This window comes from Pseudophryne corroboree, chromosome 1 (assembly GCF_028390025.1).
Source record: "Pseudophryne corroboree isolate aPseCor3 chromosome 1, aPseCor3.hap2, whole genome shotgun sequence".
NCBI lineage: Eukaryota > Metazoa > Chordata > Amphibia > Anura > Myobatrachidae > Pseudophryne > Pseudophryne corroboree.
In genome coordinates, this window is record NC_086444.1 from 342,217,818 (window position 1) to 342,241,496 (window position 23,679).

Genomic DNA, 23,679 nt, shown 5'->3' on the forward strand with positions numbered 1-23,679 from the left:
CCTTTGAGCCCAAAAATGCAACATAAAAAATAGGATTTTGGTACTTACCAGGTAAATCCTTTTCTTTGAATCCATAGGGGCACTGGAGTACTCTTGGGATATGGGCGGCGTAGCAGAACAAAGGCACTGAATATTTAAATTTAGAACTATCCACCCCTCCATATCCCTAGAGTACCTCAGTGTACGAACCCAGTGTTTTTACTGAGCGAACTACTATAGAGAGGTTGACAATGGAGAATTCCTATAACATAACGGACAACAACAAAGTTGACCCATAACGTTAGTGTCAACTAAACAGTTGACAGCATAACCGATAGACCTTTATAGTTTGAACCAATCGGTTAAAATGTGTTACCATAAGCTCCTTTGAGCTTAATACAAACCAGGTAAAACGTGTTACCCTAAGCTCCTCTGAGCTTAAAACAACCCAGGTAAAACTGCTCTGGGTGGGCGTCCAGTGCCCCCTATGGATTCAAAGAAAAGGATTTACCTGGTAAGTACCAAAATCCTATTTTCTTTTTCATCCACTAGGGGTCACTGGAGTACTCTTGGGACGTACCAAAGCTTCCCTCGTGGGCGGGAGAGCTGTTTGACACTTGTAACAGTAGGCAGCCAAAGCTAGATGCTGATGCCGCAACCATTCATAACGTGTAAACGTGCACAAACGTGGTGCACTGAAGGCTATGTAGCCGCGTCGCAGACGCTCCACGACCCGCTGGGTCTGACATTCCCACAGAACCTGTGGGATGAGCTATTACTGACGTAGGCGATTGTAACTTAGCCTTAAAGTAAGCCTGACTTGTAGTCATTATTATCCCACTGGATAATGTCTGCTGAGAAACTGGCTAACCCCAGTTGGCAGCATTATAGAGAACAAACAACGTATCCGTATCACGTACTGTAGACGTTCGGAACATATATAAACGCGTAATGCGTGTACCACATTCAGAATTCTAGAATGTGCTGTCAACACAGGAACCACTATTGGTTTATTGATGTGAAGAATAAGAAAGCGGAATTCGTCCGAAGATCTGCTTTGTCATGAGAAAACTCAAATACGGTGGCTTGGAATACAAGGCACCCAAATATGAAAACAAAACCCTTGCCGAAGCTAAGGCTAGAAGAAAAATGTTTTCCCAAGTGAGAAACTTAATCCCCATTTATTGTAAGGGTTCAAAATATGAAAACTGTAAGAAATCTGAACCCAACCTCAAGTCACCTGGCGCTGTAGGTGGGATAAATGGAGGCTGCACTTTGATGACACCTTGTAGAAAGGTGTGTACAGACGCAATAGAGTCAAACGTCTTTGAAAATAAGTTGACCACACAGATACCTGCACCCTCAGTGCAGATAAACGCAGTTTTCCATCCCACCCCGTTTAACAGAATACGGGTAACTTGAAGGATGATGTCGGAAACTTCCGAGCTTTACCACCTATGTAAGCACACCAAATTTTGTAATAATGAGCTGCCTTAAGCGGCTTACTAGCTCGTAACATGGTTGGTATAATACTGTAATGCCCTATTTCTTTTCTTAAGAGGGCGGTCTGAACCCTCACCCCGTCAACCGCAGCTGCGGTACATAGGTAATAGGTACATAGGTAACTATGAGTAAAAGAACGTTCCCTGTTGTAACAGGCTGGACGTATTATGAGCGGGCCAAGATCGTGTGCAAGTATTCCTTGGAGATTCGAGAAGCAAGCTCTCCGAAACCCATGAGATATCACTAGTACGACTGTGACGAACTGTCTTATGATCCGTTTTGGCAACGGAGAGAGCAGCGGAAAATGGTGGAGCCAGATACACGATGCTGAATGACCACACGAATGTGAGAGACTCCACCGCCACTGCCCTTGTGATCTGTTGTTTTGTACACATACTGAGCTTTTGTAATTGTGGCGAGATGCCATCATGTATACCTGAGGGTAACCCCCTTCTGTGGACTCACATATGAAACACCTCTGGATTTAATGTCCAGTTTTCAGGATCTAAATCCTGACGGGTGAGATCATCTGTCTAACAGATGTCCACTCACGGAATGAACCCCGTTGACATTATCACATAATGGTGTTCTGGGCAATTGAGGATTCGAGTTACCTGCCGCATTGCCATGCGGCTTCTTGGTTCTCCCTGGTTGTTGTGTATGCAACTCCCGTTGCGTTGTCTGACTGTTGGTCAGACTGAAAGCGAAGCATGTAGTGCATTGTAAAATGCACGGAGTTCCAGGACATTTATCGACAGCAATCTGTCGTGATCCGTTTCAGAACCTCTGTCGCTGATCTTTTTTTTAACTACAACTCCTGAACCTCTGAGACTCTCGTCCAGATTATATACACCCTCGCCCCTCTGTGGGAAACGCGAGTGAAGGCCGGCGAACTAAATCGCTTTGAAACACATCATTATTCTTAACAGGCGAATACAGCAATGTACCGCTAGTGTGCGTGTTTTGCACTAATTACTAGATGTACATTTGTTCTTGCTGGTGTAGTAGGTAAATGTCTTCGATTTACCGTATTTATAATCTTACCTAGGAATTGACGTCGTTTAGACGGAATTAGATGCGATTATTTTTGAACTTGATCTGCCACCGCAGTATACATTAGTAGCGCAAGTTAAAGGAACTTTGTTGAGACAGAGTTCTTATGAGCAGATCGTCTAAGTATGGAACGATTGTCACTGGCAGGTCTCTGAGATGAGCCATCATCACCAACATCACTTTGGTAAATACACGAGGCGTTGACAAGAAGCCAAATGGTAGACCTGAAATGGTTAATGGTTGTGGCGTTTTGCAAACGCTAGAACCTGTAATGACCAAACCGGAATGGGTAAATACGCATTGTGAAGATCAAGTGAAATTATGCAATTTTGTGGCTCCAATATGCAAATACTAACCGCAGAAAATCCATTTTCAAACTGCATTAAGTGACTTGCTGATTGAGACTGCGACGGAGCTGTCTGGTTTTGTTACCCCAAACAGAGGGGAATAAGTAACCCGGACTCTGTTTGTGTACTACTGCCTGGTTATAAAGACAGCTGAAAACTAGCAGAGACTAAATGGCAACCTGCCAAACCGTTCGACAGAGGCAGTCTTATCCTTTAATCTGTAAATAGCTGAGACATCCATGAGTTGATGTCTGGAAACCCCGCAAATGTAACGTGTAAAGACGCGCTTCCACATTGGAAAATGGAGATGGCCTAAGAGGTCATCAAGCCACTGGCTTGCTGACTGTAGCGTCCTGTCGTTACAAGGCGTGACTGTTTTGTACCACCGCCTTGAAAAAACTGAAGTCTAAAGGGATGAAACGCCGGCACAAGTATTTCCGTTTTGATACTGGATGCGGTAATGGCTGAATATCAAATTTAGGACCAAACAAGCTCTGGCCTTGTCGCGCTTAAACTAGCGACGATGCAGCTTCTTTTAACAGTTTATTGTTTCCATACATAGTCTAGTGACCCAAATGTATCTTGGGTCTTTATAATGTTTGACACAGACGCATTTACCAATGGCGGATCGCGTCATTTTGGAAACGATTAAATAGTGGTTAGAGTCTACTTAGTCTCTGTAAAAACGTAGACATTGACTCACTGGGCAGCACTATCTGAGTGCTGGACTAATGTACCCTTCTCACTCGTAGTTATCGGTGTGAGATTTGACATAGAATCGTGCATTAAATTATAAGACCAGTTAAATAAACACCCTGGTACCCAAAGGGAAATTGGCCCTTTGGAAAGACTGTCCTTCGTTAGTGCTGGTGGAGTAACTTCCGAGACTCCGTTACCGCTCTTTTAATTTGAATTGCCAATGCAATTTTTTAGTCTGCGCTAGAGCCTTACTCGCTATGCAGACAGACACCACAATAGTCAACGGACAGACACTTGCACGACTTATTGAAGTTATTATCATATATATATTTTATTGCTGAAAAGCATATTTATATGAAACTCATGGTTGTTTCTCTCAACGGAAATCTGTAGTAAAAAGCGAAAGCTTTATTCGATCTGAAGAGAAACCAGAGTATTCTTTATGTGAAAAGCAATTCACATGGGCATGTGAAACCCGAACCAAATTCCCACTAACACCCCTGCGCCTCTGGTGGCTTAGAGATGTAGGGCAGGAATGTTCCAGAAGTACAAACTGGAAAAACAACAGGAAGCATGTTAAAATGGCCCCTTTGCCATGCTGACTGTGATAATCACCTGAACAAGTTACAATTGTTCAGTGTTAATATAGCCTCTTATACAGTATAATCACAGTATGGGTACAACACATGCTCTATGAATAATATATATATATATATATATATATATATATATATATATATAGGCTCAATAGCCTATGATAATTACAGACATTAATATATATATGCTCAATAGGCTATTATACAGCATTAATATAGGCTCAATAGCCTATTTGATAATTACAGATATTAATATATAGGCTCAATAGCCTATTATACAGTGATAATCACATACATTAATATAGGCTCAATAGCCTATTATACAGTGATCATCACAGATATTAATATATATAGGCTCAATAGCCTATTATACATGATAATCATTAATATTCTGATATCACAGGACAGGTTATAATACATGTCTGCATTATTTACTGTCACCTCTGGCTGCATATATAACTGCTGTTTATATATGTATTTTACATACCCTTTCAGCAGTGAGTCGCCCGATTCCACCGCCCCCCTTCCCCCCTGTAACACTGTGTCTTCTCAGGAACAGCCGGGAAGACTTGCAGGGAGGCTGGCATCTGCGGTGCTGGGCGGTCGGACGGAGCAGCGGCCCGGTTGTCACCCTGTTAACGCTGTTAGTGAGCGTCTGCGGGTGGATGTTGTCGGCCGGACGGAGCGGCTGGGACGGGCGGACGTAGCGCTGCCGTCTGGAGCGAGTCTCAGACGTAGCGGCTGGGCGCTGTGGCGGGCGGTGCGTGGAAGCGGTTGCTTCCATTCACTGTGACCCACCTAGCGGGGCGGCAGCCTGCGCTGACCGCCCCGTTCCCCAGCTTACCTTCCTCCTATTCAAGGCTGCGACGGGGCTTCTCTGTGTAAGCTCCGTCCAGCTTTCAAGTCATCTTGTTCCTGGCTGCGACGGGGCTTCTTTCTGTAAGCTCCGTCCAGCTTGTTCCTGGCTGTGACGGGGCTTCTGCTGTAAGCTCCGTCCAGCTCGTCTTTGATAACTTCTTGCTGGCTGTGACGGGGCTTCTTTATGTAAGCTCCGTCCAGCTCTTTGATCATTTCTTCCTGGCTGTGACGGGGCTTCTTTCTGTAAGCTCCGTCCAGCTGTTGCAGGAGACAGTGGGCTGCCTGTGGCTGTGAGGGTGCTCTTTGTGAGGACCGACACGCCATGCGCTGCCTTGCAGCGGCACCATCCCGGACCCATGTTTTTCCAGAAACTGGGAAGGGATGTGCTAAGTGTAAAATTTAAATTTAAAAAAAAAAATCAAAATGAAAAATTAATAAATCTTCCATCCAAGTGTGGGAATCCCACAAGCCGATGTTAGTGCTTTGAGCACAGAAAAAACACTGGGTTCGTACACTGAGGTACTCTAGGGATATGGAGGGGTGGAGAGTTAAATATTCAGTGCCTTTGTTCTGCTACGCCGCCCATATCCCAAGAGTACTCCAGTGACCCCTAGTGGATGAAAAAGAAAAAAAGTTTCAGGTTTCTTCAATGTAGGAACCTTGACTCTTACTAAAGTATCTAAACAAAGGTCAGGTTATCATCAAGTGCCTTTCACCTCAAATGATGACATGTTTTATTAACTGTACAAAGTAATAAACATCTAGACAGCAATTAGAAATAAATCAGAGAACGCTATTGGGGCAGCGCAAAGGAAAGAACTAAAACTGGGTAAAGAACTGAACTGCAAAGAGAAAACAAAGGTATACACAAGACCTATTCAACTAGAAGAAGTGTAGATTACTCAAGTGGTCATTTGTCTCCTTTGTCACCTATTCACACAGCTGCAGTGACTGTGGGGCAATAATGCAGTAGCTCTGTGGCTTAAACTGGGAATATACAATTATCTGGCAGATAATTTGCCAGATCTGGCTGGCTGGAATGAAAACCTGTTAATGGATGAGAGCAAATGACAAATCGACCATTTGCTCCCAAACACTGGAAAATGGACAAAACCTGTCCTTTATACAAATGAGTTAAATCACTGACAGTTTTCATCTGTTTTCCAGTGTTTGGGAGCAAATGGTCTATTGTCATTTGCTCTCATCCATTACCAGATTTTCATTTCAACCAGCCAGATCTATCAGATAATCTACATATATAGTGTGGCAGATGCTCAATTAGCTAATAGCCCTTTTACACTCGCAGTGTTTGGTCATTCCCGTGAATGTGTCCCGGTATATTTGCCGGGACACATTCCCGGGAATGACCCTTTCACATTAGCGGGCCGACCCGCCAGATTGCCGGGTCGTGACGTCACCGCTGATGCTACCGGAGGCGGTGCTTGGAGATAATCTTCTCCAAGCACCGCCTCCTCCTATGCAGAGAACGGGTGCCGGGTCGCCTTGAACCGGTATACCCGTTCACACTGCACAGCTTCCCGGGACGGTCCCGGATTCAACCCAGGTCGAGACCTGGGTTGAAATCCCGGGATGCTCGTCCCGGGAAATTGTCCCTGTACCCATTCACACTCACAAAAATCCCAGGATGATGCACGTTCACGTGCAATATCCCAGGATTTTTCTGCGAGTGTAAAAATAAGAATTTACTCACCGGTAATTCTATTTCTCGTAGTCCGTAGTGGATGCTAGGTACTCCGTAAGGACCATAGGGTATAGACGGGCTCCGCAGGAGACTGGGCACTCTTAAAAGAAAGATTAGGTACTATATCTGGTGTGCACTGGCTCCTCCCTCTATGCCCCTCCTCCAGACCTCAGTTAGGGAAACTGTGCCCGGAAGAGCTGACATTACTAGGAAAGGATTTGGAATCCAGGGTAAGACTCATACCAGCCACACCAATCACACCGTACAACTCGTGATAACTATACCCAGTTAACAGTATGAACAATAACTGAGCCTCTCTCAACAGATGGCTCATACAATAACCCTTTAGTTAAGCAATAACTATATACATGTATTGCAGAGAGTCCGCACTTGGGACGGGCTCCCAGCATCCACTACGGACTACGAGAAATAGAATTACCGGTGAGTAAATTCTTATTTTCTCTGACGTCCTAGTGGATGCTGGGTACTCTGTAAGGACCATGGGGATTATACCAAAGCTCCCAAACGGGCAGGAGAGTGCGGATGAATGAGCAAACTCAAGGTCCTCCTCAGCCAGGGTATCAAACTTGTAGAATTTTGCAAAAGTGTTTGAACCCGACCAAGTAGCAGCTAGGCAAAGTTGTAAAGCCGAGACCCCTCGGGCAGCCGCCCAAGAAGAGCCCACCTTCCTCGTGGAATGGGCTTTTACTAATTTAGGATGCGGCAGTCCAGCCGCAGAATGTGCAAGCTGACGCGTGCTACAGATCCAGCGAGCAAGAGTCTGCTTTGAAGCAGGAGCACCCAGCTTGTTGGGTGCATGCAGGATAAATAGCGAGTCAGTTTTTCTGACTCTAGCCGTCCTGGAAACAAAGTTTCAGGGCCCGGACTACGTCCAGCAACTTGGAATCCTCCAAGTCCCTAGTAGCCGCAGGCACCACAATAGGTTGGTTCAAATGAAACGATGATTCCACCTTAGGGAGAAATTGGGGACGAGTCCTCCATTCTGCCTTTTCCATATGGAAGATCAGATGTGGGCTTTTACATGACAAAGCCGCCAATTCTGACACACGCCTAGTCCAAGCTAAGGCCAAAAGCATGACCACTTTCCACGTGAGATATTTTAGCTCAACGGTCTTAAGTGGCTCAAACCAGTGGGATTTTAGGAATCCAACACACGTTAAGATCCCAAGGTGCCACTGGAGGCACAAAAGGGGCTGAATATGCAGCACCCCTGTAACAACGTCCGAACTTCAGGCAGTGAAGCCAGTTCTTTTTGAGAGAAAAAGGGATAGGGCCGGAATCTTGGCCTTTATGGATCCTAATTTTAGGCCCATAGCCACTCCTGACTGTAGGAAGTGCAGGAATCGACCCCCCTGGAATTCCTCTGTAGGGCCTTCTCGGCCACACACCAAGCAACCTATTTTCGCCATATACAGTGAAAAAGTCTTGCTGTCACGTCTTTCCTAGCCTTTATCAGCGTAGGAATAACTGCATCCGGAATGCCCTTTTCCGCTAGGATTCGGCGTTCAACCGCCATGCCGTCCAACGCAGCCGCGGTAAGCCTTGGATCAGACAGGGTCCCTGTTGCAACATGTCCTGACTGAGAGGCAGAGGCCATGGGTCCTCTGAGAGCATTTCTTGCAGTGCCGGGTACCGAGTCCTTCTTGGCCAATCCGGAGCAAAGAATATTGTTCACACTCCTCCGTTTATTACAATTCTCAGCCCTTGGGTCTGAGAGGAAGAGGAGGGAATATATAGACCGACTGGAACACCCACGGTGTTACTAGTGCGACCACAGCTATCGCCTGAGAGTCCCTTGACCCAGCGTAAAACCTTTTTTATCTTTTTATTGAGGTGGGACGCCATGTAGTCCACCTGAGGCAGTTTCCATCAATTTGCAAAACTGCGTGAAGACTTCCTGATGAAGTCACCACTTTCCCGGGTAGAGGTCGTGTCCACTCCCGGAATGAACACTGCTGACAGTGCGCATACTTGATTCTCCGCCCAGCTAAGAATTCTGGTGGCTTCTACCCTCGCCACCCTGCTCCTTGTGCCGCCCTGGCGGTTTACATGAGCCCCTGCGGTCTGACTGGATCAAAACCGGTTGGTCGCGAAGCAGGAACTCCGCTTGACTTAGGGCGTTGTATATGGCCCTTAGTTCCAGGATATTGATGTGAAGGCAAGTCTGTTGGCTTGACCACAAACCTTGGAATTTTCTTCCCTGTGTAACTGCCCCCCACCCTCGGAGGCTTGCGTCCGTGGTCACCGGGACCCAGTCCTGAATGCCGAATCTGCGGCCCTCGAGAAGGTGAGCACTCCGCAGCCACCACAGGAGAGACACCCTGGCCCTGGGGGATAGGGTGATTAACCGATGCATCTGAAGATGTGATCCAGACCACTTGTCCAGTAAGTTCCATTGTCCTTGCATGGAACCAGCCGAAGGGGATGGCCTCGTATGATGCCATCATCCTTCCCAGGACTCGAGTGCAGTGATGCACTGACACCTGTTTTGGTTTTCAATGGATTCCTGACCAGTGTCATGAGCTCCTGAGCTCTCTCTATCGGGAGATAAACCCTCTTCTGGTCTGTGTCTAGGATCATGCCTAGGCGAGGCAGATGAGCTGTAGGAACCAACTGCGACTTCGGAATATATAGAATCCAGTCGTGTTGCCGTTTCACTTCCAGAGAAGGTGATACGCTGTCCAGCAACTGCTCTCTTGATCTCGCTTTTATGAGGAGATCATCCAAGTATGTGATAATAGTGACACCTTGCTTCCGCAGGAGCACCATCATATCCGCCATTACCTTGGCGAAATTGGTAATGACAATCCTGTACCGCAATTCTGAGGTACGCCTGATGAGGTAGATAAATGGGGACACGAAGGTATGCATCCCTTATGTCCCGATTCATTTCAGGCTTGCAATGACCGCTCTTAGCGATTCCATCTTGAACCTGAACCATTTCAGGTATATGTTCAGGGATTTTAATACAATATGGGTCTAACCGAACCGTCTGGTTTCGGGATTATAACATGGTCGAATAATAAACACCCTCTTGTTGAAGGAGGGGACCCTTGACCACCACCTGTTGAAGATACAATTTACGAATTGCAGTTAACACTGGCTCCCTCTCTTGCGGGGGAAGCCCGCCGGGTCCTCGGTGAGGGGGCATCTTCTCACAGTCCAGCCTGTATCCCTGCGATACAATTTCTATTGCCCAGGGATCTAACAGGGAGTGAACCCACTTGTGGCTGAACTTACGAAGGCGTGTCCCCACCGGGCCTAGCTCCGCCTGTGGAGCCCCAGCGACATGCGGTGGATTTTTGTAGAGGCCGGGGAGGACTTCTGTTCCTGGGGACTAGCTGTGTTGTACAGCTTCTTTCCTCTGCCCCCGGCTCTGACAAGAAAGGACGCACCTCAGACTTTCTTGTTTCTTTATTTGAAAAGCTGCATTTAATAATGTCGTGCTTTCCTAGGCTGTGCAGGAATATAAGGCAAAATATCAGAATTACCAGCTATAGCTGTGGAGACCAGGCCCGAGAACCTTTCTCCACACAATCCTCAGCCTTCCATATGCCTCTTAAGTCGGCATCATCTGTCCAATGTATATTCTACAGGACACGTCAAGCAGAAATCGACATAGCTTTTGTCTCTAGGACCCAGTATACTCATGTCCCTTTGGGCATGCTTTATAATTATATATCTATCACTTAAGACAGCATCTTAAAATATTTATATGCATACTAGGGTCTCAATCTCTGCTGATAAGGTACCTGTCCACGCTGCCACAGCGCTATAAACCCATGCCGACACAATCGCCGGTCTGGGTAGTATACTAGAATGTGCACACTATCTGCAGGATCCCTGAGAATAGTTAGTGCAAACAGGACACCCAAGGGGAAGATTCTCAACACATCCTGGCCCTAGTGGGGAAAGGATACAGCCTGAGAATTCTCTTGTGGGAAGCTGCCGTCTCTTGTCTGGAGATTCCCGCTCTTTTTCCTCATGAGAGGAGGGAAATTTCCCTCAGCATTCTTCCCCTTAACATGTGTACTCTCGTGTCAGGGACAGATGAGTCATCAGTGATATGCAAATCATCTTTTATTCCAATAATCATATATTGAATATCTTTTAGCCCTCTTGACTGTAACTTTGCATTATCGTAGTCGACAGTGGAGTTAAACTCCGTGTCGATACTTTGTTATTTTGGATAGTGAACATAGAGAGACTCTGAAGGACTCTGTGCCATAGGGACAGACCAGGGTAGATTTGCTTTCTGTTCCCTAACCTTTTGTGCAATAATTTTACCTCAGCACTTACACATATCCAAACAGGTGTCGGCGTTGTCGACGGAGACACCCTCCCACACACATATCCGCTCTATCACCTCCTTAGAGGAGCCTTTTACCTCAGACATGTCGACACACGCGTACCGACACACCACACACACAGGGGATGCTCTATTTGAAGACAGTTCCCCCACCAGGCCCTTTGGAGAGACAGAGAGAGAGTATGCCAGCACACACCACAGCGCTATATAATACAGGGATGTACACTATACTGAGTGATTTTTCCCCTATAGCAGCTTATATACACAGTTTTGCGCCTAAATTTATGTGACCCCCCTCTCTTTTTTACCCTTTGTGTACCAGGATACTGCAGGGGAGAGCCTGGGGAGCTTCCTTCCAGCTGAGCTGTGAAGAGAAAATGGCGCCGGTGTGCTGAGGAAGAAGGCCCGGCCCCCTCAGCGGCGGGCTTCTGTCCTTTTATGTACTTTAATGGCGGGGGTTAATGCACATATACAGTTTATCAGACTGTATTATGTGCTTTTCGCCAAGTAAGGTAATCTAATTGCTGCCCAGGGCGCCCCCCAGCGCCCTGCACCTATCAGTGACCGGAGTGTGTGGTGTGCTAAGGGAGCAATGGCGCACAGCTGCAGTGCTGTGCGCTACCTTAATGAGACTGGAGTCTTCAGCCGCCGATTTTCAACTTCTCTTCGTTCTCCTGGCTCTGCAAGGGGGACGGCGGCGCGGCTCCGGGACCGGACGACCGAGGACTGGGCCTGTGTTCGATCCCTCTGGAGCTAATGGTGTCCAGTAGCCTTAGACGCCCAAGCTAGCTGCAAGCAGGTAGGTTCGCTTCTCTCCCCTCAGTCCCACGTAGCAGCGAGTCTGTTGCCAGCAGATCTCACTGAAAATAAAAAAACCTAACAAATACTTTCTTTTCCAGGAAGCTCAGGAGAGCCCCTAGGGTGCATCCAGCTCTGGCCGGGCACAGATACTAACTGAGGTCTGGAGGAGGGGCATAGAGGGAGGAGCCAGTGCACACCAGATATAGTACCTAATCTTTCTTTTAAGAGTGCCCAGTCTCCTGCGGAGCCCGTCTATACCCCATGGTCCTTACGGAGTACCCAGCATCCACTAGGACGTCAGAGAAAGGGGTATTAGTGATATCATTCAGGTGCTTGAAAAGGTGGGGTATTTCTAAGCAAGAAAAAAAAAGGCATTTTGTTTCCCCCAGCACACTGAATGACAACAGTAACCAGATGTAAATCCCACACAATATTAGAATTCAGAGATCTCGGTTACATATATTTGCGCAAAGCAGATAATCTACCAGATAATTGTATAGTGTATGCACAGCTTTATAAAAGGTGCCTCCTGATTCCAACTACTCCACTAAAACCTTTGCTTCCTTAAGGTGGCTACATACTATAAAATTATCTGTCCAATTTTTCTGGTAGGAATGAAAATCTGGTAATGTATGGGAGCAAATGACGATTGACCATTTGCTCCCAAACACTGGAAAACAGATGTAATAGGCCCTACACACTGGGCGATATCACGCAAAGATATGAACGATCTTGTTCATTAATGAACGAGATACCGTTCATATCTTTGAGTGTGGAGGCACCAGCGATGAACGATGCGCAGCCCCGCGCTCGTTCATCGCTGGTGCCCCGTCGGCTGTGCATGCAGGCCAATACGGACAATCTCATCCATATTTGCATGCACTTCTATGGAGCCGTGTGACGGGGGGAGTGAAGTAACTTCACTCCCCCCGTCACTGCCCCCCGCCGCCGGGTCGCCCGTCGGCCAGCTCGGCGGCGGATCTTTAAATGTGTAGGGCCCTTTAGACATAGCCTTGTGGCAAGTGAGGTTTTAGCTATAGTCATTAGCATTTTTGCTTCATAATTTAATAAATTCCTCAATTATAAATCTTTATCATTAGGGATGTGTTAAGCCATGTCCATATTTCTTCACTCTTTAAAAACTCAATCAGGTATAGTTTAAAAGGTGATGCAGGCAGGAGGGTTTATATATTAAATGGGGGTGTGGGTTCTAGTGCTCTAAAAAATGAGATATGTGTAAAATACTATATATAAAATACTATATATTTAATTAAAGTATACACAATTACAATAAGATGTAACTATGTTGTCACCATACCTTGTAACAAATATCATAGATTAACAAATTTACAATGCTGATTGGCAGTAGGATAAGTGGGTACTGTTTATAATGGAGGGTTTATATGTTCTTAATTGCAGATTAATGTTTTGCAATCGTAAAACAGATTAGACATTTTGTTACAGTGAGATGAAGCATTGTCTTTATATACATAAACACTTCAAAGCAGAACCAGGGCCAAATAACTATCATTATACCAACACTCACTGGAAATGTTGGGGAAAGGTTATGGGCTTGCAGGGTATTGGTACCAAAGTAAATATTTTGCTTTTCAATGAACTCCACTAAATTTAATGAGGCACTCAAGGAGTGCAAAAAAAATACAATGACCACATCAACACGGTCAGATAAAAGTTACTGTTCAGATGGAGGGTGTCGATCGTCAAATAAAGAAAAGAGCGCCGATTTGATTCACCCAAATAAAATTAGCCAAATTTATATATGGTCAATAAAATTTGAGCATTTAATATTAAATTCAGATTGCATACAAACTAAAAGCATATAAACCAGGACACTAGGGGGTGTTACTGAATTACTAATATTGGTGGCATTGGAAAGACTAATAGAGTTCAGTCACTGAGGGACCGTAAACATCATTCTCAATAACATTGACGTACTGTATGATTTTCCAAGTTTTTAGAGATATATGCATTTAATTGGTTTCAGAAATAAAGTCTTAAAAAATATAAAAATACTGAGGGGTGATGGTTTCTTTATCAATCTCCACAGAAATGTTGCGGACTTATTCCCTATTGTGTGTGTCCCCATATGATGCTGAAGACTTAAAGCCTGAGTAAGCAGTTACTAGACGTTTTGGAAAGTTGAAGTTCATTTTTAAGTTGTTTGGTCAGCACAAAAGGGAACAAGCTTGTGATCAGTGTGAAATGCCGAAGAACGGGGCGAGCGCTAGAAATCCCCTTGCGGGCTTGCTGCGCTAGCCACGATGTGGGCACGTTGGCTTGCTACACTCGCCACAGGTTCTATTCTCCCTCTATGGGTGTCGTGGACATCCACAGAGGGAGAATAGCCGGTGTCGCCGGTATTCTGGCGGCGGCATTTCACCGCTAGTAGGGATCCTGGCATTGTGACCACCAGGATCCTGAGTAGCGGAATTTATTCTGCTTCCCACAAGCTCTGTATGCTGTGTGAGTGACAAGGCAATAAACTGAATAGCACTGGCATGGGTCAGCAAATAGTTTGACTATTTCAATAAAAGAGATGGAAACAACTACTTCAGATCACAGGGTTCTAACTCTAGACATCAACTACTCCCAACAAGCCATGTTTGAGAATTTTGTCTAATGAAGCTAGGTGGGATAACAATTAGCCTAAAACAGAGTTTGCTAAACTGTACCATTACAGTCTAGGTTTTAAGAATATTCATGCTTGAGTCCACATGTTTAAGTCAAACTGACTGAGCTACTATTTAAGTCACCTGTGCTCAAGCATGGATATCCATAAAACCTGGACTGTAATGGCAGAGTTTGGGAAACTCTGGTCTAGATGAATAGATTTACTAATCGGTGCATGATTGAAGAAATTGTGAAAACATGACCTAATGAGGGTGTGCGAGAGCTGGAGATGAAACCCCCTTTATATTATCAGAACAATACTCACCTTATCTGTGCGTGCACACCTCTGAAAGGACATCTTTTTCATGTCTTCTGCATGGTTCTCTGGGATACAGCTGGACAGGACAAGTGCCTGCACCAACTCATCCTCAATTGTTTTAAACTGTGAAGATCCCACATTTCTCTGCAGGAGAATATAATACATATATCAGTTCAAACTCTAATGCAATACATACACATTTATTAACCAACAGTTAATATATAGCGCGCACACATTCCGCAGTGCTTTACAGATAATATTCAGTCATGCGCATCAGTCTCTTCCCCACTGGAGCATAGAATCTAAGGTGGTCATTCAGAGTTGATCGCTAGCTGCATTCGTTCGATGTGCAGCAATGAGGCAAAAAAAACGGCACTGCGGCGCAATGCGCACGCGCGACGTACTTTTACAACGAACAATGTAGTTTCACACAGGGTCTAGCAAAGCTTTTCAGTCGCACTGGTTGCTGCAGAGTGATTGACATGAAGTGGGCGTTTCTGGGTGGCAACTGACAGTTTTCAGGGAGTGTTCGGAAAAACGCAGGCGTGTCAAGGAAAATGCAGGCGTGGCTGGGCGGGTGTGTGATGTCAAATCCGGAACTGAACAATCTGAAGTGATCGCAAGCGCCGAGTAGGTTTTGAGCTACTCTGAAACTGCACAAAAAAGCTTTGTAGCCGCTCTGCGATCCCTTCGTTCGCACTTCTGCTAAGCTAAAATACACTCCCAGTGGGAGGCGGCACAGCGTTTGCACGGCTGCTAAAAACTGCTAGCGAGCGAACAACTCGGAATGACCGCCTATGTTCCCTACTACCCGTGCACTCCTAGACATGCCGTGGTTCATTTTTAGTCAGAAGACAATTAACCTTCCTGCATGCTTCTGTAGTGTGGGAGGAAACCCACACAAACTCAAAGAGAACATACAAACTCTGCACAGATAGAGCCTTGGTGGGGATCAAACCCAAGACCTCAGCACTGTGATGCAGCAATCTAATTATTGTGCCACTGTTCTGTCCCATACATACACATAATGCATTTTTCTTTGTTGAATGCATTTTATGTAACTTTGAGGTTTCAAAAACTCACGTGAATAATCACATCACATTACTATTAAATACACCTCAGCCAATACCATCAACGTAGCATGCTTTATCAGTATGTATCATCATAAAGGAAGGATTTCAGCGCTGTATAGACAGAAATAATTCACACATTGTTTTAAAGATTTATATATTCTACATTAATAACTGGAATTGGGATAAATAGTAACAGTCTATTATTATTATTATCATCCTTTATTTATATGGTGCCACAAGGGTTCTGCAGCACCCAGTTACAGAGTACATAAATAATCAAACAGGAAAACAGCAACTTACAGTTGATGACCGTATAGGACAAGTACAGGGTAAATACACATAGTTACATCAGCAGATGACACTGGAATAAGTATCAGGTGGCAGAAGACTGCTGGATGTGGTACAGTTGAAGATTATTAAAGTAAGACAAAGGATGAGCACGTGAGGGAAAAGGGCCCTGCTCGTGAGAGATTACAATCTAAAGGTCTAAAGGGCCCTACTCACTGGCCGACCCGCCGCTGAGCTGCCCGACGGCGGATACGGCCGACGAGCGACCCGGCGGCGGGGGGGGGGCAGTGACGGGGGGAGTGTCACGCGGCTGCATTGAAGTGCAGGCAAATATGGACGAGATCGTCCATATTGGCCTGCATGCACAGCCGACGGGAGACCAGCGATGAACGAGCGCGGGGACGCGCATCGTTCATCGCTGGAGTCTCCACACTGAAAGATATGAACGAGTTCTCGTTCATTTATGAACGAGATCGTTCATATCTTTCCGAAAATCGGCCAGTGTGTAGGGCCCTTAAGAAAATGCAATGTTGCATTGGTGTCCCAGATGAACACACAGAAAAAGGGGGAAGACATTTTTTATCTGTCGATACAGCCCTATAACCAAAACCCTAAACTGACTATTTCAAATCATTTACTTGCATTCCATGGTAACCTTTTCCCGAATACGCCATCAACAGGACCACTTTCCTCTTGGGATACTTCTTGTTCAGCTCATCGATGTCCGCTTTAAACCTCTTTGCATGGTGCCCATTTTCCCCCACAGCCTCTGCTTCCTCTTGGAGCTTCCTAGTTGGCCCCACACTGGCGCTCTTTACTAGAGGATCAGCCATGAGCAGAGGAAGATGGTTTCTGCAGGAGGGAGAGAGAGATAATAGGAATGCATGGCACATCTGTAGTCATTCACTTCACATACATGCATTAGTAACACTGAAGCAAATAATGTATCATTAGCTGGTGCATGAAAAGTGACCGGCTGCTAGTGAGCGTGCAGAATACAGATGACTCCGGACTGCAGTCAGCTGGCATACTCCTATGTGCGGAGTGACACCGGTGTGCGGAGGGGTGCCGGTGCCCTGGGTCTTACTGCGGTGGCAAAGGCTAGTGACGCACAAGCTCGCCCGCTATATGTGTTGTACATACGGGTTACTGGTTTAGTGCTAACTACATCAGCTGAGCCGGTGTCACTGCCGGGAACATCTAAGGCAGCCGCTCCCAGGAGCAAATCGCCGGTGCACAGAGGACGGGCAGCGATCAGCACACGTGTCTGGGCTCAGCAGGCAGCGCACAGGGCTGGGTCACAGAGATGGATCTGCGCTGTGACCGGAGAGGGAGATCCGTGCTCACCTCCAGCGTGTGCGACTCAGCAGCAGGAACAGCAGCATCCGGCTTCCACACGTGGGACAGAGACAGATACAGCCGGCGATGAACGTTACGGATGCCGCGTTGGGACAAGATTCCGGCAATAGCGGAGGGCGGCGCACAGATCCCTATCTCAGGGCGGACCCTTCTGACGTCACGCGGGGGGCGGGCTCACGATAAGCTCTCACAGATCGCTGTTTGCCTTCCTGCCTTCGGCAGCGAGCACTTTGCAGCTCAGCTCCCCCTAGCGGAGGAACTGAGGATTCCCTGTGTCGGAGTGTCCCTCCTCGGCCACGGTGATCGGGGGATTCTCCCGAAGCAGCACTGGGTGCCGTTTGTGACTGCTGCGGGAGAGGAAGCGGCGACGGAGCGGAGCTGGGGTGAGTGTGCACATGTGTAGCAGGGACCCGGGGCGGGGGATCGGCCGTGGTCGGGAAGATGTGCGCTGCCGGGGGGTCGGCAGAGGGGAGGAACTTCCAAGAGACAAACTAGCAGCGTGTGCGCGGCGCCTCCTCCTTCCCCCGCCCGTGTGCGGCGTACAGCCTGTGCCCCGTCCCCGCCCGCCTGCAGCACCAGGTGTGTGTGTTCGGGGTCCGGGATATGCCTGCCACCCTAGTGCTGCTCCGGGAACTTCCACCCTGCCCCCCGGGCTCGCACCGCTCCTCCCAGGCCTACACAGGCCCAGGGCCGGCCTCCGGGTTCCCCGACTCACACTGTGCCCCGCTGTAACTACACCCGCTCTCCTCCTGTAGCCTGGCTGGGGCACAGCAGCAGGCAGCACTCCCGCACCCACTGCTGCCAGTGCCCGGGCTACTGTTGCTGCATGATCAGCCTGATCCCGGGGCTGCTGCACGGTCACAAACCTCCGTCCCTGGCCCCTGTGTTATTGCTGCTGGCACTGTAGCTATCCCTCCCGGGGTGATGGTAACGCAGCACTCGCCGTGTGCCCTGCACGCCGGCCACAGCCTGCCCTGTAGTTCCACTGCTTGTTTCCTTACAGTAACAGGAGCCGGGCTAGGAAAGCAGTTTCTGCAAACACAATTGTGGCTCCTCACATAGACAGCTGCCGTGTGGGGTGTAATACACAGGATACAAGGCCTGGCTCTCCTGTAGGCTCCACAGTGTAGAGAGAAACTTTATTTCCGTTTATGCAGTGCTTTGTTATCATACAGTAGCTGTATTAGGATTTGTTTCAGGTAATGTGGATGCACTGCATGAGATGCCTTGTTTTGGCATGTGTACTGTACCCTTTTTATTATTCTGCTACTGGATATTATGTGTTTTGAGTTGTGTAGGATATATCCATCTAAATTAAGTGACTGCTTATATAAGTAAATGCAGGAAAAAAAACATCCATTCCAACTGGAAAAAAGTTTGTCATCCTAGAAGAATTTTGTGTTCCCTATGCTATAATTGTTTTATGGCATTGTAATTCCCTGACATGTTTAATAATATAATGTAGAAAAGCATTGTCTTTCTTTCTTATAACTGTTATCCATACATATAATTCGTTTGTCAACATTTATGGTGTCACTGGTGCAGATATTTCATTTTGTCATTCCCACAAAAATATTTTTTTTTCCACCCCTTGAATTTATCCATTGAAGCAATCAATCATTTTCCCTGACTGAAAGATACTGTTTGGTTCCTTTATTTACATTGTTGCCTTATTAGGGACTATTGTTTATATTTGGTTTCCTGAAATTAGCAACATCATTTCTACAAGGTAGCAACACTTGTTTACTCGCATGACAGCTCTGCTGAATTCTCCAATTTGGAAGTAGAATTGATAAAAAATATCTTAATTCTCTCTCCCCATCTGTCAGTTACCAGAACACTCAGAAGAGCTGGGACTACAGACTGACTGTAGCTGACTTGTCCAGTCAGCTGAAACATGACGCAGGGGGGTATCTAATTTGCCGCAATTTCATGGTTTAACAATAAATCTTCGCAAATGTGCTAATTCGGTACCCTATTAGTGGCCATAAGTCTCCATGGGCTCCATTCAATCCAGCACAAATTGAATGGCTCCGGAAATGAGCTCCTGGTGCTATTTAATTCAGCATGCTGTTATGTCGGAGAAGGCCAGTTCTTGCCAGAGAACACCATAGGGTGTTTTGGTGCAAGACAGCATTCCCTGACTAAAGTTCCTGGCGTGATGCTGTTTCTGCAAGGCTAAGGGCAGTAAACAGCATCGCACCAGCATTTTTGTCGGATTAGTGCTCGTACCCCTCGGGTGCATGAAGAAATCCTCTCGTCGGGCTTCCCATCGTGCTGAATTGAATCGAACCCCATAGGGTTTAATGCAGATTTCTTTTCACCATCTCTGAGCAGAAACGTAGTGCAAAATCCCTATTTTATTTAAGGTATAAATATTGGTATTTGGTTCAGAACCCCTGGGACACCTCCCTGAATGACTAATTAGGCACGTAGAAGTTTTTAATTATATTTACTTGGCCAATAATGACGTGTCATTTTTGGGGTAAAAAAAAATGCAAAGTGAATGAAACTGACGGGCATAGTTAGGTGCTTTATGAGTGGGTTTTTAGACTTGCAGGTGGGAGTAATTGGTCCGTTTTGATTTTAATTTAGACCCCTAAAATTACCCAAAATATATACTTATACCCATTTTATGTACCCCAATTTTACTGAGAGCACTTATTTCGATGGAAAAATAGCTTTTCTATAATTTTTTTTCACATTTTTAAAATTGCATATAGCAGCCATTTGACCCAATTTAATGGCACCAAATAGTTTTACTATGGCCACTAATAGACTTCCATAATGTTTTTACTATATTAGTTTGGCTTTTTAGGGGGTACGGGCAGATTTCCCCACTTTCTCCTATTTATTATTATTATTATTATTATTATTATTATTATTAATATTATTTACTATCCTTTTTTTTTTTATATTGTATTGAACTGTAAGACCGTGACTTACAGTTCAATACAATATAGGACAAGTACAGGATATATAAACATAGCTGCGTCAGTAAACAGCACTGAATTAAGTATCAGGGAGTCAGAAAACTGAGGGATTTGGTGCCATCAAAGGGAGTATTGAAAAGAAGATAGGTTAAGTAAGAGACTTAAAAGCACATGAGGGAAGAGGACCCTGCTCGTGAAAGCTTATATTCTAAAGGGTACTTATGACTGGTTTTGCCAGGTAGAATTATCGCGCTTTTGGAATAGGATAGCGGTGATAAACGGGAGTGCGCAGGCTGCAATAATACGATTTTTCAGGAGAGTTAGGTGCAATAACATTAGCTGCAATTAAGGATTGCGTTATTGCAGCTAATTGGATACCCCTTACACAGGGTGTAAAACAAATTGCCACCGAATCAGCGCGACAATAGCCACACTGTTTGCACCCTTCGCGGTAATGTAAATTCCCCCCCATAGAGTCTTGCTTGCACTACATAAACATTGGCACTTGACATTTGTTCTATTGTAAAAAATGTACATCACTGTTAGTAACATTGTAAAAAAATAAAAAAAAAATGTATATGTAAAAATGCCAATGGCTGCGGCCTCACTTGGAAGAATGATTTTCAGTTCCCCATCCATTTGTTTTGGGGGTTTTTTTTTTTCACATCCATGCCTGGCCTACATTTCACTCCCTTAAGGCAGGCCTTGAGAAAAACTGCCAATCTACTGCTATAAAATGTAACCCTGGTTGCGCCTTTCACACTGTGGCTTACCCGGGTGGGCCTTTTTACACCAAGCCAGGACCCAGGTTGCCCCAGCAATATCTCGGGTCAGAGTCTCCGTATAAAAGGGGTATAAGTAGCATAACTCTCTCTTGCTGACAGGTTTCTAAAATATTCACATTTCTATTAACCTGGAGAAAGCATAAGGAAGTGATTAAAATAGTGATAAGTGCAAGGTGATAAACGCACCAGCCAATCAGCTCCAATATGTAAATTAATAGTTAGGAGCTGATTGGCTGGTGCGTTTATCGCCTTGCACTTATCACTGGTTTATCACTTCTTTATGCCGTCTCCAGGCTTAATACATATGCCCCAGTCAGTGCTAACTTTTGATCCAACCAACCAACTGAACAACTCGTCTGACCAGTTAAAGGATTTTGAAATTGGCTTCATACCCCTAAGCACATTGCCCTTTCCCCATGTAGTAACACATCGTTCTCACTGCCAGTGCACTCTGTCCAGTTGGTATCCGATCTTTAAGTTGACACTCATTAAGTTGACTACTATTGGTCGACATGGAAAAGGGTTGACATGAGGTGTTTTTTTTACAATTTAATTTTCTGCCCTTTTTCATACTTTACGATCCACGTGGACTACAATTGGGAACGGTAATCTGTGCCGAGCGTAGCATGGCGAGCGAATCGAGCCATGCGAGGGGACACGGTGCACTAATTGGGGTTCCCCGTCACTTTACGAAGAAAACACCACCAAAAAAAAATAAAAAAACTCATGTCTACCTTTTTCCACGTCAACCTAATGACCATGTATACCAATAGTGGTCGACCTAGTGACTGTCGACCCTATGATCCACACCCGTCCAATTGACTCCCACCAGTGTCAGTAGTGGTGTCATTAAACAGATGAAATACTGAGACTCTTAGAGAATAATTGCACTTTTTGTCTCATTAGAATCAGATTTTATTTCTACTGCAGACGTGTAAATAAATGAGGGCTTGTGTGATTTGCATGCAAAAGTTTGCTTTAAAGTCCCAGTCTAGCTCTCGGCCAAGAAATTATCTGCTACCTAGTCCCCACCCACCATTTGCATGTGCCTGCGCCACTGGTGCACATAAACAAAAGTTGGCATGGCCTCGTGATGCTGTGTTCTCCTTGCCCCATTGTTGTGCTCCCCATCCCACAGAACCTCCTCCCCACCCCCATTCTAACCTACACAAGTTTCTTCTACACAAGTTTCTTTACCCCGAGCAGTTTATTAAAATAGTGCACACTTATGTAATATCTCAAACAGCATGAATGAATCCCTGCAGACTTCAGCCCCAACTCACACAAGTGTCTCTCCACTCACCACCCTTACCGTCTGATGTCTTCTGGCCATCTGCTGCTGTCTTTTGGCTGCTCCACTGCTATGCCTGCGTGATGTCATGCACACTGCACCGCAATGAACCGAAAAAAACCCCAACTTTATTGCACCGGCCACTGCCAGTGTAATAAAGCAAGCTACAGCGGTGGCAATAAAGTTACAGCCTGCCATTGCTAATTAGAACGTAGGTGTCCAGCCTGCCTAGATGCCTCTAGCATATGCCTATACTGCCTATGCTTAGGGCCAGCTAATTATGGGAATGAAAATAAGTTGTACAACTTTTCTGCAAACTTCCAACAGAAACCACACATTTTGTTGTTAGCAGGCAATAAAATAACTATAATTCATTTTACTTCCGTGTTAAATAAAAACTATTGCTAAATTCGTTGGGGCTGATTCTGAGTTGAGAGCAAAGCAATAAAGCAATTAACGTTGCACCTGGGCAATATAAGGAGTTAAAACAGTTTTTCTTAGGTTACGCGTTACCCACAAATGCTGGGCATCTTAATTTTTACACAGTAATTGTGGTTTGATTTTGGTTATGCCCTTCTCAAATGATACATTTTTCTGCACATATTCTAACTCCCCCACGTGTAGTGCAACATGGTTTTGCCAAGGTGTAAATTAACTTATTTTTTTAATTTATTTTTGCTTTGCAATGGATTGTATATAATAGTGGTGAAGGGTGGAGAGCCATTAAAACATATACTTAGTGATAATCTTGCAATATAATGATTACGTTCTTAAGGCAATGTCTCTGTAAAGTCAGATAAATGGCAGATACTTTGGCTGCCTGTCCATCGCGTGTCTGTCGAATCCTGCCCCCATGAGTAATTTCCACCCTTATCCCCAGTGTTGGGTGCAAAAGAAAAAGGTTCAGATTAATCTTTATTGGGAGAGGGAAGAAAAATACACCACCAGGGTAGTGACGCTGTAGGATTCATACTAGAGGGTCCCATATAATGACTGCCAGCCCTCAGGCCGTAGGTTGTGCATGACTGGGATAAAGTATTCATTTTGTTGAAACTGTCAGGTGACAAGGAGCCTGTCAAAGAAAATAACCCAAAACATTGTTTCTTGCTTATACATGTTTGCGGAGTGTTTT

General features: G+C 45.5%; 2 protein-coding genes and 1 non-coding gene across 6 annotated transcripts in view; 1 reads left to right on the forward strand and 2 right to left on the reverse strand.

Moving 5' to 3' along the window:
- Positions 1 to 17,664, reverse strand: part of PUS1 (pseudouridine synthase 1) — a 46,974-nt gene extending 29,310 nt beyond the window's left edge. The window contains exons 1-3 of the mRNA XM_063964666.1: positions 17,527 to 17,664; positions 16,818 to 17,031; positions 14,825 to 14,962 (exon numbers count right to left, since the gene is read on the reverse strand). Coding sequence (XP_063820736.1) covers positions 14,825 to 14,962; positions 16,818 to 17,031; positions 17,527 to 17,564 — 390 coding nt within the window. The 5' untranslated portion in view covers positions 17,565 to 17,664. The remainder of the gene's footprint in view (positions 1 to 14,824; positions 14,963 to 16,817; positions 17,032 to 17,526) is intronic.
- LOC134932362 (U5 spliceosomal RNA) lies at positions 3,898 to 4,018 on the reverse strand. The gene has a single exon (XR_010179331.1). It is a non-coding gene; the product is annotated as a U5 spliceosomal RNA (small nuclear RNA).
- A 120-nt stretch (positions 17,665 to 17,784) lies between the features above and the next one.
- EP400 (E1A binding protein p400) overlaps positions 17,785 to 23,679 on the forward strand; it is a 359,367-nt gene continuing 353,472 nt past the window's right edge. For 2 of the 4 annotated variants that reach the window (XM_063964662.1, XM_063964665.1), the window contains exon 1: positions 17,786 to 17,921. The gene's annotated coding sequence lies outside the window, so the exon portion shown is untranslated. Of the gene's footprint in view, positions 17,922 to 18,005; positions 18,118 to 23,679 lie in introns of those variants that run through there. The other 2 variants (XM_063964664.1, XM_063964663.1) reach the window with 2 other exon arrangements.